At 41.2% G+C, this 14,812-nt stretch overlaps 1 protein-coding gene across 1 annotated transcript in view; it reads right to left on the reverse strand.

The window, feature by feature from the left end:
• The window catches only part of LOC103274562 (contactin-5), a 517,374-nt gene that overhangs the window by 112,093 nt on the left and 390,469 nt on the right, over positions 1–14,812 (reverse strand). Inside the window, exon 13 of the mRNA XM_008072000.1 lies at positions 482–602. Coding sequence (XP_008070191.1) covers positions 482–602 — 121 coding nt within the window. The remainder of the gene's footprint in view (positions 1–481; positions 603–14,812) is intronic.

The following is a 14,812-nucleotide window of genomic DNA, read 5'->3' on the forward strand; positions in this document are numbered from 1 at the left end:
GACTTCCAAAAAATCCCTGTCACTTAACAATTGCAAATGTCACCATCTTACGCATGCAGGTGTTTTCTGTTTTGGGACGCAGCATTTAGAAGCAGTGGGGGAAAAAAAAAAACACCTGGGACTTCCACTAACTTTGCATTTGAAAAACACATATACACATAAACACATTTTATCTCTGTATCTAAGCGTCTTAGGAGCTCAACTGTTTTCGACTCCGCATTAAGTTGGTTAAACGCTTAGTGAGCACTTGTTACTGAAGGAGTTTGGGACCCTACAGTCGAATCCGTAGATTTTGTCTGTTACTAAGGAGTGGGTTTTCCACGTGATTTTTTCAAAGGCAAAAGGTTAGGCAAAAATGACATATCGTTAAATTGAAAGTAAAAAGCACAGTTCTGATGTGCTCAAAGTCCATGCATTTAAACTCCTTTGTATGATAATTTATGGTGATCACATCTTCAGACTGCACTATTGGCATACTCACCCCTAACAAGAAGCTCTGCCTCATCTGACACACTGTCTGCTGTGGTCTGTACCCTGCAGCCATATCTCCCAGCATGCATCAGAAGGATGTTCCTGATCATTAAATCAGCAGAGGATGCTTGCTGAAAGAGGGATGAAGTGCCAGTTTAAAATGTTGCACAGCTGCCTAGTTCAAGGTGGTTTGGGGTGGGGGGGAGGCTTCGCATATTCAATCAAAGGGCCTTACAATTTATTGGACAGCAATTCAGAAAACAAACATGCCCCCTTTTAAGGAACACATGAAGTTATGTTGTTTAACAATGGCTAATAAAGGGTTTGAACATGGAATAGCACATATCATGATTTAGCAGCTATGATCGTTAAGAAATATTTAAGTATGCACAAACAAACTCATATCCTGAAAAGTCTAGGAGAAATCATCAGCGAGCAAAACCAGTGCTTTGCTCTTCGGAGACAGGCCCCTTTTTTTGTGGCAAGAAAATTGTACTGAAAGGGATAGCGACTTGTGGGAAATTAATTCTGAGGAGATCGTAGTCAAAATGACCTCACAGGACTTTATTGAATGGTTCTTTTTGTAAGTACACTACTATAGGCAACAGAATCAGACAGTGCTTAGGTGGAAGATCACTGGTCCCCAAGTTGTGTCTTTACTTAATCAAGATACATTCCTCCCATAACCACCACCATCAGGGATAGGGGGCAGCCTGGATCTTTGTTAATCAACACAGTTACAAAACACAGAGGAACTTCAAAACACCTTATTGCTTGTTGGGCATAGGATTATTAAAACATGGTTGAAGAATAACTGCAGTTAAGTAGATCAGTCCGTGCCCAGGAGAACATCTTTTAGACATATTAGTTTATGGGATCAGTGACAATCCCTCCCTTTAAAATGACTGGTACAAACCTTTCATTCCTTCATGGTGTTTTTCATTTACTTTACCAGGAAAGATAGTGTTCTCTTACTGTGATCGTATAAAGATCTAGTATTTACAATAACTCACTAAATTGTTTTATTTTTTTTTCAGGTAATGACACAGCACAACTTCAATGTGCTCTCTTCCCTTTCATGTTGCAATCAAAGAACAATTGACTGGAATGAGAAGATGTATGCTGCTTGAAATGGCATCTTCAAAGAACTTAAAATCTTCCTCCAACAATAACGGAGCACATGAAATAATATGTAGTGAAAGTCATGGAGAAGCACCTTAGATGAGAGACCTTTATTTATTTATTTATTTATTTATTTATTTTAGTTTTTTTTTTTTGAGTTGGAGTCTCACTCTGTCGCCCAGACTGGAGTGCAGTGGCTGCTGCCGGCCACCGCAGCCTCGACCTGCTGGGCTCCAGCGACCCTTCCACCTCAGCCTTCCGAGTAGCTGGAATGACAGGCGCATGCTACCACGCCCAGCTTATTTTTTTGATTTATTGTAGAGATGAGGTCTCGCCAAGTTGCCCAGGTGGGTCTCGAACCCGTGGGTTCAGGCAATCCACTCACCTCAGCCTCCTAAAGGCGCAGAATTATAGGCTGAGCCACCAAGCCCGGCTGAGAGACCTTTAAATAAATGATGTATTTGTTCTCAGTAGGCAAGTCCTGGTGATTATTTAAAAATGAAGCTGTTTGCCTTTATTTTGAAATAGATCACTGAGATTTATAAAAATCATGAAAACAAGACTGATTTCTAGAAGTTTTTAGGATTCTTTCTTTCTTAGTATTCGTAGAAAGGATGTGAAGTCACTGTGAACTTTTAATCACTCAAATGATATATGTTTCTTTTAGTAAATTATCTTACCCCATTCCATGCTTCAGATCATTCCTTTCTGGTATTTCATCCCTGTTTTGTTTTGCTTTTTGCTTTCCTGTTTGTCTTATGATTGGAACTTCTAAGGATATTGAAGTTTTCTCTCATGAAATAATTGTTCAGACATGGTCTGTTTTAGTCATTTACAAGGAAATGCTTCATGGTGAGAATGCATTAAAATGTCATAACAATTATTTCAAGGAATGTGATATTTGTCCAGTGAATGCCCTACATTGCTAATTTCTTTAGGATAAATTTTTACTCTTAAATTCGAACTAATTTTTTTTTCTCATCTCTGCTAGACTAAGTGATTTTTTAATGGGAAATAAGCAAGCCGTAAATATTATAAACAATGATTCAGTTTCAAAACAATATAACATAATACGATGAGAATGAGTTTCTCTGTATTTGTCACTATATGTAGTGTGGGTCTACTTAAACTTTCTTCTCCCTGGATTTCTGAGAAACTCTTTTAATGGGGCACCCCATTAAATTAATCAGAAATCAATGTGCACATCACAGACCCAGAATAGGATCGGGGTCTGAAAGTAAAGTTAAGACCAGGACCCAGAAAATCAGGGGGGATTTGACGTTTTTTCTAGAAGTAACACTGTCTGAAAAACAGTGTCTTTTTTTGTTGCTGTTGTTTTGTTGAATTTTTTATTTGCTTGTTTGTTTTTAATACCACAAACATATTGGGGGCAGTATAACAGTGGAAAAGTACTGATTCTCTAGTGGTTTATCGGCTCACATTTTTGAAAAATTATTCTGTAAAATCTCATTTTTGTAATTAGTAACTGATTGTCTCATCTTCTAGACATTTTTCCTCCCAAATAATGTATTTCTTTTGTCCTGGACAACAGTCCCCAAAACTTTTTCTTCCCACGGAGTTACAGTGAAAGAAAAGCTCAATGGGATAAAGAAGAGGCTTCATTAAAATCACATAAAAGACTGAGGAGTTCAGGAGGGTGAGGGATAGATTATCCTTCCAGTGTTGTCCTTTGCTTGGTTCCTGCAATTAGCAGTGTGCAATGCTCTCTCTCTAAGTGTCAAAACCTCCACCACCATCTATCAGGACCAAAAAGTCTACAGCCTGTTCATAGCCGTCAATGCCAAGACCATTCAAGGCATTGGAATCGTCTCATCTGGGCTCATCTCATCTCCTTTGGATGATCTCTGCACCCTATTCTAAACATCCTAAACAGAAAAGACCAAAAGTAAAATGAGTGGCTTGTGAACACCAAAACGAAATCACCCTTTCAGTGGATTTACCGATCTTTCAAGAGAAGTAATGAGAAGACTCCACGGGTGAGCCCATGACCCTAAATTTCAGCCCACAGCGTCTCCACCACAGAGCCCACTTTGGATGAAATGGTGACTCACTGCAGAGGCTTTCTTTCTTTCTTTTTTTTTCAATATATATTTTTTATTTCAAAATTGTGGGGTACAGTTGAGGGTTAGGTATACAAATATGCATTGTGCAGGTACTCTTGCTGATGAGGTGTCCCCCTTGCCCCAGACAGACATTGGCTACCGTTAATCCCACCTCCCTTCCCCTCCCTGCCCCCCCCATAGTTTCCCGCCACTGTCAATTATTTTCTTATTAGTATTACGGTAGTTGTTCAAGGTCCACTATATGAGTGAGAACATGTGATGCTCAGATCTTTGTTTCTGTGAGAGATCACTCAGTATTATAAACTCTAATTCCATCCAGGTTGCTGCGAAGTTCATGATTTTGTTCTTCTTTATGGCTGCGTAATATTCCATTGTATATAATTGCCACCTATTTTTAATCCAGTCCTCTTTTGAGGGGCAGCATGGTTGGGTCCATGATCTTGCTATTGTGAACAATGCTGCAATAAACATACGTGTGCAGGCATCTTTTTATAGAGTGCTTTGAGTTCTTCAGGGTATATTCCCAGTAAACTTAAACCTCACTTTCACTCTCTGTCTCTTAGGAGCTCCTCTCTCTTTTCTTCGACAGGTTTTATTTCCTGCCTTTTGTTTTCTCCTGCTTTCTTGGGCTGTAAGGACAAATTGGTGTTACCTGTTGCTTCAAACAAACCTCCCCACAGCCAGTGCTTAAGGCAACACTCCGAGGCCTCGCAAAGGATCTGCTACAGCTCAACACATATTTGCTGGGTAAACGAATCCATGAAGGTTTTTCAAGATAGAGGCGATATGTCCACTCTCCGTGACAGCAACCGCACGGCTGTGTGATTGCTGTTTCTCATGGCAATTACCAGTTTATTGTGACTTTTATTTATGACTTGGAAATAAAACAGGGAAATGTCTTCTTTCCACCCAAGTCCAGTTCTCCACCCGCTTTCGCTGTGACCTAGTGTCCTGCTTATCCAACATAAGACTGCCCGTTTTTGTTCTAAGCAATGGAGACTCGTTCAACATCGCTGCTCACAGCCGGTACTGGGTCTTGCTGCCTTTAGATCAAGTCCAGTCTTTTTTCTTGACTCAGAGGGCTCTTTAGAGCCTGATTGTACCTCTCCAACTGAATCCTGTGGTTCACATTTGTGCATTCCTAGGAATTCTTCCCATGACACTGCCCATCAGTGCAGTGTTTTATTCTGGTGCAGATGCTTTTGCCTGGGAAGATACTTTGAGACACAGCTCAGACACCACCTCCTTGGTGGAGTCTTTCTGGACTCAGTCTCCGCAAGCTTCCCCAGCTCCAATCACTTTGCTCAGGTCTCTGTATTAGCACCTGGCATTCATAGAAACCTCTCCCAATTCCACTGTGGGCACTCCCAGAGCCCACCTAGGCCCTAGCACGGCTGACATCACTAAATGAGCTAATAAACGCATGAATGGATTCCTTCCTTTTTTCTTTGTGGCTGACAAGAACACTCTCTCCCCAACTTTTTCCTCTCAAAAAAATTAGAAAGAAAAATAGGAAAAAGACCATGGAGAAAGACAGAGGAAAAAAGCACTTACAGAGTATATGCATGTTCTGGAGTGATACAGAATTCCGTGGATCCTACCACTTATTAGATATTCAACTTGGGAAAACGACTTTATTGCTCAGGGCTTCTTCGGCACTCTGGTACGATAATTCGAGCAAAGCCCACAGCAGTGTGTCTGGCACACAGTAAGTGTCCGATAAATGCGATCTGTCGAAGGGCAGTATAATTGCACTCTTAGCTCAGAGGAATGTTTATTTAATTGGTATTCATTCCCTTGCTAAACTGGATATCAATGTTTTCCATAGCCATAGTAAGCTTTTTGATAAGTACCCTGCTGAATCTTGGATATACGTCTTCTTCACCCCCTTTCTCTCTTATACTGTGGTAGAAAACCACTGGCCTCAGAATAAGAAGACCTGGATTCCAGCCTCGGTTCTGCACCTTCCTAGCCCTGGGACTCCGGGGAGGTCACTTTATAGGAATAATAACACCTGCACTCTCTCTCTCTCAGGGAGTATTGTGGAAAGTAAAATGAAACTATGTACATACATGAACTATTGGGAAATGCTTCAAAAGTGTAAAGTGCTCTTAAAACATTTTTTCCAGCAGTGTATAGCAGAATGCAAGTACCTAGGAATGTTTGTAGGAATGTTTAAACAAGATAACGTGGTGTTCTCGCCAACGGTGGACTCAGGCAGAATGACCCAGTCAGAGGCTGCTGGGTATGAAAGTTTCTGGGCTGTCCTTTAGGAGTTATTAAACTTTCCAAGGGGCTCACCACAGGCCATTTCCAGCACCCCACCCAGCAAAAAACCTACTCTTAAACTATTCTCTGCAGAGTGAACTAATATGGCATATAAGTTCTGTGAGATGCAGTTTTCTAATCTTATCTAATGTAAAAAACTGGGTATCAGCTATGAGTCATGGATTTTTAGGTATGATTAATGTTATCGCCATATAATCTTAGGTAGTTGAAAGATTTTTCTAGCAACAGTATTTCTTTTTCACAGAAGATAATTTGTTTAAAGTATTCTACCATAATAAGGAAATAAAATACATACTCATTCTTTTTACAGTTTTTTTCTTTATTACTCATAGGGTTTAGATTAATGATAATATGTGTTTTAACATTGATTTTAGAAGATAGCTGATATTTAACTTGCATGCTTAAGTAATGGGGCAGACCATCTGAAAAAAAAAATTGCTACTAGTAAAATAATAGTTAAAATGCTACTTGACAAAAGCGTTTGTGTCTACTATGGTGGAATGTTAAATCTATCCAACAATACATTGAAGACTCAAAATGAGTAAACATGACTCTAATATCCCTAAATGAGAACTTGCTATTTAATTTCCAAAGCATATTCTAATATTTGAAGTACTAAGATAAATGCAGAAACAGTTTTACTTGGTGACAAAGATTAAGAGGAGAAACAATCATCTTCTCTCTAGTGGCAAGGTAAACAATGAAAAAGGACCAGTGGCATCTCTGTATTAATTTAGTGCTTCTGAGGTAAAAAAAAAAAAAAAAAAAAGACCTGAAGTAGATAAGATCTTTTAACCTCATGCGTTTTCGGACGTACTCTTAGCTCCATCCTATCTGCTGGCAAAAGTCTGTCTTACATGACTGCTGAAACGGTTTGATTCATCTTTTATTGTTGATTCAACACATCGTTCATTCATTCAAGAGGTATCCATTTCTGCTGGGCTAAGCTTGACACTCAAGGAGTGTCTAGTCTAATCCAACTTTGCTGGAAGGAACATAGGAAGAAGCATGGAATAACTTTCGTCATCCCTGCATCTGGGCTTGGTGGAGATGCAGAGAGAGGTGGATTTGTTATCACATAACACAAGACGCAGGCTGGGTACAGAGAAAGATGTTTTCTTTTTCTATGTACCTCATCTAGTTTTGGCAGTCATTCCATGAGCATTACCTCCTAAATTTATATTTTTAATAGTTGCTTTCAATCAATATCTTGATATCCTTTTTGATATCTTCTCTTTGTCTCTCATGCTTACCCATATGATATGTCATTGCTAAGTTAGTCCTTCTTTTAAACTGATTTTATTTACCACCTCAAATATATCCGCTGGCTTTCCATGACCAACAGGACAGTCCAACGTCTTGATTTGGCATGTGTGGCTGGACTCAACCTACCATGTCTCTCACCATAGGGGAAAATGTAGTCTCTGCACCTTTAATGAAATTTTAAAAAATGTGTTTTATTTCTAAAAGTTTAAAAATTTGAGACAGAGATCTCACTGTGCTGCCCAGGCTGGCCTCAAACTCCTGATCACAGGCGATCCTTCTGCCTTGGTATTTAAACATACATCCCAAAGCACTAAGATTACAGGCGTGAGCCACCTTGTCCTCTGTACCTTGCCTCAAGCAGCGTCCAGTGACCTGCTGAAGTCTACAAATCTATCCCGTAGGTCAAGATGTTGTTCAAGTCTTTTCTCTTTCAGAAAGGTCTCATGGGACACCAGGACAAACTACATAATTTGTAGACCCCAGTGCATAATGAAAATGCAGTTTCCTCTGTTTAAAAAAAAAAATCAAGAATCTCACAGTGGCAACAATCAAGCATTACACCAAGCATGAGATTCTACTCGTGTGGGGCCCAGTGGTTCACATGACCTTGAGGCTGGTCCTACTGACCTCCAGTCCACAGTGACACCACATGTGGTCGCCTAGAACGTTTATGCCCATCCTAGGAAATGGCGCTTCCTGAGAGAAATATTGAGGAGTTAGCATGCATCTCTCAGGAAATTATAAAACACATATCCTTCCCTACTTTACTGTATATACCTTTTCTTTCATGCTTTATTAACTTAAAGTCTTTTTCTCGATGGATGCTGAACATATAGGTAGAGCTTTCTTTTCTTTCTTTTTTTTTTTTTGAGTCAGAGTCTCACTCTGTCGCCCAGGTTGGAGTGCAGTGACACACTCACGGCCACCCCAGCATCAACCTGCTGGGCTCAGCCAATCCTTCTGCCTCAGACTTCCAAGTAGCCAGAACTACAAGCACGGGCTATGCATGGCTATTTTTTTGATTTATTGTAAAGACGAGGTTTCACCAAGTTGCCCAGGCTGATCTCGAACCCCTGGGCTCATGTAATCTGCTCTCCTCAGCCTCCCAAAATGCTAGGATGACAGGCTTGAGCCACCGTGACCAGCCTGAACATACAAATAAAGAAGTAAAATACATTTTAAGGTTTGTGTTAGGAAATGCAGTGTCCAAAAAATAAGATAAAGTAAAATGACTTAAAACCTTCCTGTCAAGAAAATCTGTATGTTGTGTGAAAAACATAAATAAAATTTGTTACAGACACACACACACAAGAAAAGAAAACACAGTGTCACTCTTTATGTTTTATATTGAATGTTTGGTGTGAGCCTATCCAGGACTTTAGTTCATTCACGTGTTATTCTTTCCAAATAGTTTTTCTGTTTTTTCTTGCACTGTGTATGCACACACAGGCTAACTGACACACATCTCTGACTGATTCAATCTGGTCACTTTCAAATTGGTTTGCTACTAACAAAGGAAAGAATTGAAAGAATAGAGGTGGAGACTCCTCTAAACTTTATAGTCTCAGAGCTGGAAGAAATCATACAGAGACTCTCAACTTCACTTAGAAATTGATAGTTTGGGCTGGGCATGGTGGCTCACACCTGTAATCCCAGCACTTTGGAAGGCCAAGGTGGGAGGATTGCTTGAGCACAAGAGTTCAAGACCAGCCTGGGCAACATAGAGAGATCTCGTCTCTACAATTAATAATAATAAAGGCCAGGCTCGGTGGCTCAGCCTGTCATCCCAGCACCTTGGGAGGCCGAGGCGAGTGGATTGCCTGAGCCTGTGGGTTCGAGACCCACCCGGGCAACTTGGTGAGACCTCGTCTCTACAATAAATAAAAAATTACCCGGGTGTGGTAGTGCGCGCCTGTAGTTCTGGCTACTTGGAAGGCTGAGGTGGAAGAATCGTTGGAGCCCAGCGGGTTGACACTGTAGTGGCTATGAGCATGCTCCTGTACCTCAGCCTGGGCAATGGAGTGAGACTCCAACTCAAAAAAAAGGAAAAAAGAAAGAAATGCGCAGTTTTGCAAGTCCAATGGCAAACCAGTTTTTAAAAAGAGAATTCTAGGCAAGAGTGATATTTAAATTCACATCGTTATGTGAGTTATGGAAAATTCTCCCTAGTGATTGTATGATGGATCAACTTTTTCATGAAATCTCTTCAGTCATAATATCTGCTAAGCTGAATAACACCTGGTCCATAGGTTGACTCAATGAGGCAACACAGGCAGGTAAGAAGATTTCAACAACTTTGACAGACAATAAATATTTTTGCTTCCAGTGAATGATACCATTGTCTAGTAATGGAATAGTCATCCTCTCTTTCACTAAGCCTATGCTTCATAAATTACCTCTTACTGAAGTTTCACAAAGATGATCGAACTCATCTGAAAGATTTTGTTCATCTGTGCATTATCTTGTGCTTTGTAAACAGCTCTTGATGATTATGACCACCAGAAAAGGTCTAGAATATTCACATTCCGCAGTAGTTATGCTATTTATTTTATGAATGCTCTTAACATATGCACAGTTTTAGAACTGTTCATTCATTCATTTATCAAGCATTTGGTAGAATATCATTTTTGCCTAGATGGGAAACGGCAAATCCATGGAAACTCTGAAGCTATGGCTTTCTCTTTCTCTCGAAGCAAGCATGGCTGAGCCACAGCTCTACCTATGGATTAGGTTCAACACAGGGCTTCGGTTAAATGGAGTGGGCCAAAAGATGAAACCTGTTTCCCTGGTCTACACATGCTACGACGTAAAGCAAAGACCAAAGACCTTTGAGATGCTCACAGTGCGGTGTGAGAGGTGACAACTAGCTGTCATGGGCTGCATTTTGTTCAAATAGATAACGGGACAGAAATTATTGCAGAGAGGAAATGATTTTAGTGTGGAAAGAGGAATAACACACGATTTGGCCTGACCAATTTCTATCACAGTTGAGAAAACTGAGGGCCAAAGAGTCCGATCTCTCTGAAGGCAAGCTGGGTGGACAGGTGGAAGGAGAGCCTCGGGCACCCGGCTCTCGCCAAGTGTTCTTTCCTTTCTACTACGCTGCCTGAGAAACGGCTGCTCATTCTGCTGAAGTGTATGGGTGACTTGATTCGCTAGCACTGGCTAAAGCAACATTTGGCAAGTGTGACAACATAAAAGGCCTTCCCGGAAAGGTAATGACCATAAAAGTATTATTAGAAATTAGTTCTTTAAACAAGCCATGGGATTATTTGCCAAGCTCATGCTTTTTGTGACTGCTTTCATCAGTCATATCTAGATCTAAAATGTGGCACCTCCTTTGAAACTCCAGGGTCCCCATCGGCGGGCACACAGACCCCCTGAGCTCATGGGCTCATGACATCGTTTGTCTTTTTTGTGACATCTATCTGCCATTAAGAAAATCCTCAGAATGTAACCCACAATCGACATGTCTGGCTAGCCATGCTCAGTTTACGGGGATACAGCTTTAGTTGCAGAAGAACTGGCCAAATTTGACTTCCTAACCTGAGTGTGTAGTTTAAATGCACCGATATTTTACTGACATATCGATGTTATGTTGATGAATATATTCATATGCCCTCTCCTGTTTCGTCTTGCCATATTTCCAATTTATCTTAAGGTTAATGCTATTTTTTCACATTGGCTTTAATGATGAGCTGAATTTGATTCTTCTCCTGTGTTTACATTGCAGAATAGTGTCTACATACAAGTCTACTCTTTCTGGCTATGGGTAAGGGTACTTAGACACTCAGTATTAGCTATGTGTAAGAGTACTCAACCACTCACGATTCTGCCTGTAAGATTTCTAAATCTTCCTTGAAATCAGTGGAACCCAACCGGGCAGAATATGAGTAGTTCTATTTCACTCAGTGTTGACTTGGTATGGTCCAAAATCCAAAGTCTTGGGAATGTAGTAGACCGCTCTGCGTTTCATTGACCTTTGCTGGAACTTTACGAATGAGTCTGGAATGAGGGGAGTTTGTGTGCTTCCTTGATGCTTGGATCTCATGGATAGGAGCAGCTTCTTTCTTATTTTATTATTTTAGATTTGGGGGCTACAAGTGCATGTTCATTACATGGACATATTGTAGAGCGGTGGGGATCGGGCCTCAGGTGACCCATGACCCGGAGGGTGAACAATATACCCGACAGCTAATGTTTGAACACCAACCCCCTGCCTGACTCCCCCCATCTTGGTGTCCATTTCATTTCCATGATCCAAGCAATGTCTTTGCCCCTGTGGATCTCTGGAATCACGGATGGAGGCTGATGCGGAGTCCTAGGAAATTAGAGGCAACCTACCTGCTCTGTTCCGCTTTCATTTCTCCCCTCCTCCCATTGATCAGTGACTTATTTGCATATGATTTGGCTTACGATTCCTTCCAGGGCGTAGATTCTGGCCCTGCCTTGTGATCTCCAACCTCTCTCTAGACTATAATGCCTGCCAATAATTGGAATAAAATGTCAGTGCTCCATTCAAATTAAATTTAATATCCTCGGCGACTCTTCATTTCTGCCCAGCTGATGTTTATTCTGAGCTATCTTTTCTTCCTTCCAGTAAGTAACTAAGCATTGCACTATGGGGCGTTTAAAATGTGTCTCAAGAGCCAATGGTGAGATAGACTCTATTTTCTTATACTTAAACATGACACTTTGGTGGAATAAATCACTCACGGTCTGTTTTGCACTAATTGATTGCTGTGTTTTATGGTGATACTACTTGTATGTAGTGTGCAAAGACTCCATTAGTCCTAGGATTTAACGTCTTCTTGTGGTAGATTTAGGATGTTCACATGTATTTTGCTCCTAGATTCACTGATAGGGGAAGTCTAGTTTCCTGCCCTTTGAATCTGGACAGGCTCGGTAACTTTTTCAACCAATAACATGTGGCAGAAGTGATGTGCTGAAAATTCTGTGGCCAAAGCCTAAGAAGACTTGTACCTTCTTTCAAGGTCCCTTGGAACATTCATTCTGGGGGAACTATACCAAGGCTGTCACATCGTCAAAAAGGCCAAGCTAGCTAGGTGGGTGTTGGTGTGATAAAGAGAGAAAACCAGGCCGAGGCAAGAGGATTGCCTGAGCCTGAGGGTTCAAGACCAGCCTGGGCAACATGGCGAGAACTTGTCTCTACAATAAAATATATATATATATGTATATATATATGTATATTAGCCAGGCCTGGTAGTGCGCATCTGTAGTTCTGACTGCTTGGAAGGTTGAAGCGGAAGGATCACTGGAGTCCAGTAGGTGGAGGCTGCAGAGGCTGTGAGCGTGCCACTGCACTCCAGTCTGAGCAACAGAGTGAGACTCCTATACATAAAAAAAAAAAGTTTTCCTGCTGGGCATCGTGGCTCACAGTTGTAATCCCAGCACTTTAGGAGGCTGAGCCCAGGAGTTTGAGACCAGCTTGGGCAACATAATGAAACCTCATCTCTACAAAACAAAATTTTAAAAATTAGCCAGGCACAGTGATGTGTGCCTATAGTCCAAGCTGCTTGAAAGGCTGAGGTGGAAGGATCGCCTGAGTCCAGCAGGTCGAGGCTGCCGTGGCCGTGAGCATGCCACTGCCCTCCAACCTAGGTGACAAGAGTGAGACTCCAACTGAAAAAAAAAGCAAAAAACAGAGGAAGGCCACACATTCCCAGCTGTGTTAACCAGTCCAGCCCAGTGACCAGGCTTCTGAGGAAGGGAATCACCTTGGGAATTGTAGCGGGGACCTTGGGATCCATCCGACATACAGAGATGAGGGTCCTGGCAGGGAGTACCCTCCAAGCTGTCTCAGCCATCCCCAGACCTTTGGCTACCTCCACAGAAAGCTTGGCCTCTATGCAGCAGACTCAGGCCATTTTCACTGTTATCTGCCCGATTTTGTCACCCACAAGATGGCAAGACAAGTAAAATGACTGCAGTTTTACCCTCCAGTAAGTCCCCTACTTACAAACGAGTTCCATACCGAGAATGCATTCGTAAGTCCAATTTGTTCATCAGTCCAACAAAGTTAGCCTAGGTACCTAACTGATACAATCGGCTATGCAGTACTGTACTGTCATAGGTTTAAAATACTTTCACCAAATAATACATTAAAAAAAACACCAAAAATAAAGTAAACACTTTTAATCTTACAGTACAGAACCTTACAAGCATGTGGCAACGTATGCCAGATATAAGATAACTTAGTGATTGAACATGTGGATGCATGTTTGCACCTTTGAAAGTTTGCAACTTGAAGGTTCATATGTTGGGGACTTACTGTACTGAGTTTCAGAGTGACTTGCATGGCAGTGAGCAATCATAAAATAATTTGGTGCCTGGAAGTGGGGTGCTGCTATAGTTGAAGCCTCAACACATGGCGTTGGCTTTGGGGTCAGGTGTGCAGAGGCTGGAAGGGTCATGACAGCACTGTTAGTGAAAGTGGGCAGTGTGTCAGGGATATTGAAGGATTAATCCTGAAGGACAATGAGGATATTGTTATCAAAGGCTGGAGAAAAGGCGATCAATCCTCCAAGCAGTTTGGGAAAGTCAGACAATAGTCACGTGGGATAACGTGGGTCCCACATAACCCGTTATGGACAAACTTTGGATTTGCCTAAGGATATTTTTCAGGAAGAAGGCTGATGGTGCCAACTGGTTGCTTTTGGCTATGTATTCAGAGAGCGGTGAACTGCTTACTTCTCAAGCAGAATCTAGGGAAGAGGAGCTAGGTCTTACAAGATTTAAAAACGAATTGATTCCTACCTCCAGTCTCTCTGAGTAGGAAAGGACTAGCAAAGTAAGAAAGGCCCTTGGCTAACATAAAATCTAGGGTGCTACCAAATAAAGGGTGTCCTCGGGGAAAGTGCTCAAGTGTGTGGCCATAAGGTGGTCAAAGGTCTTTGCTCATATACTTCAGAGTCTTAGGGGCAGCTTCCCTCAGCATCCTGACCAAGCTGGGGAAAGACCCAGAGAAACGGTTACCAGAGGCTGGAAAACAGTGAGGAGACTGTAATTAGAGGCTGGAGGAAAGGAAAGCTGAGTTATGACCTGGCAGAGCAATTAGCAGAATCATTTCCTGTGCTAGTGATACAAAGGTTTCCTAAAAAAAGTACGGGTCCAAGTAAGGAGAGTGGCAGGCAGAATGCTCAACTATGAAACTGTTGACTGCTGATTGGCTTCTTTTAGTTCTCTATGTTAAAGTATGTAAGGACTGATATTAGTGTAAAAAAGATGTTAATTTTCATAATGAATTTAGGAAATATAATTCCAACCCAGAACTTGCCGGGCTAAAAATTAAAATTGTTTTAAATTTCATCTTCTTGAGCTCTATAAAGACTGAACGAAAGAGAAGGCTTTAGTGTTATCTGCTGGGTAAGTATCACCAACAGGCATTCTTAACAATATTTTGATTTTGTGGGTATCGATCATATTTGCACTTCATTCTCAATTATATTTTTATATTTAGGTCGCTGCTATGCCCAGTGCTTATAACAGTGTCTGGCATAGAGAAACTTCTTTGTATACACACAAAAAATATCAAATTTATATAAATATATAGAATACAT

This window comes from Carlito syrichta, unplaced genomic scaffold, assembly GCF_000164805.1.
Source record: "Carlito syrichta isolate Samal-C Ts95f unplaced genomic scaffold, Tarsius_syrichta-2.0.1 Scaffold314806, whole genome shotgun sequence".
Lineage (NCBI taxonomy): Eukaryota > Metazoa > Chordata > Mammalia > Primates > Tarsiidae > Carlito > Carlito syrichta.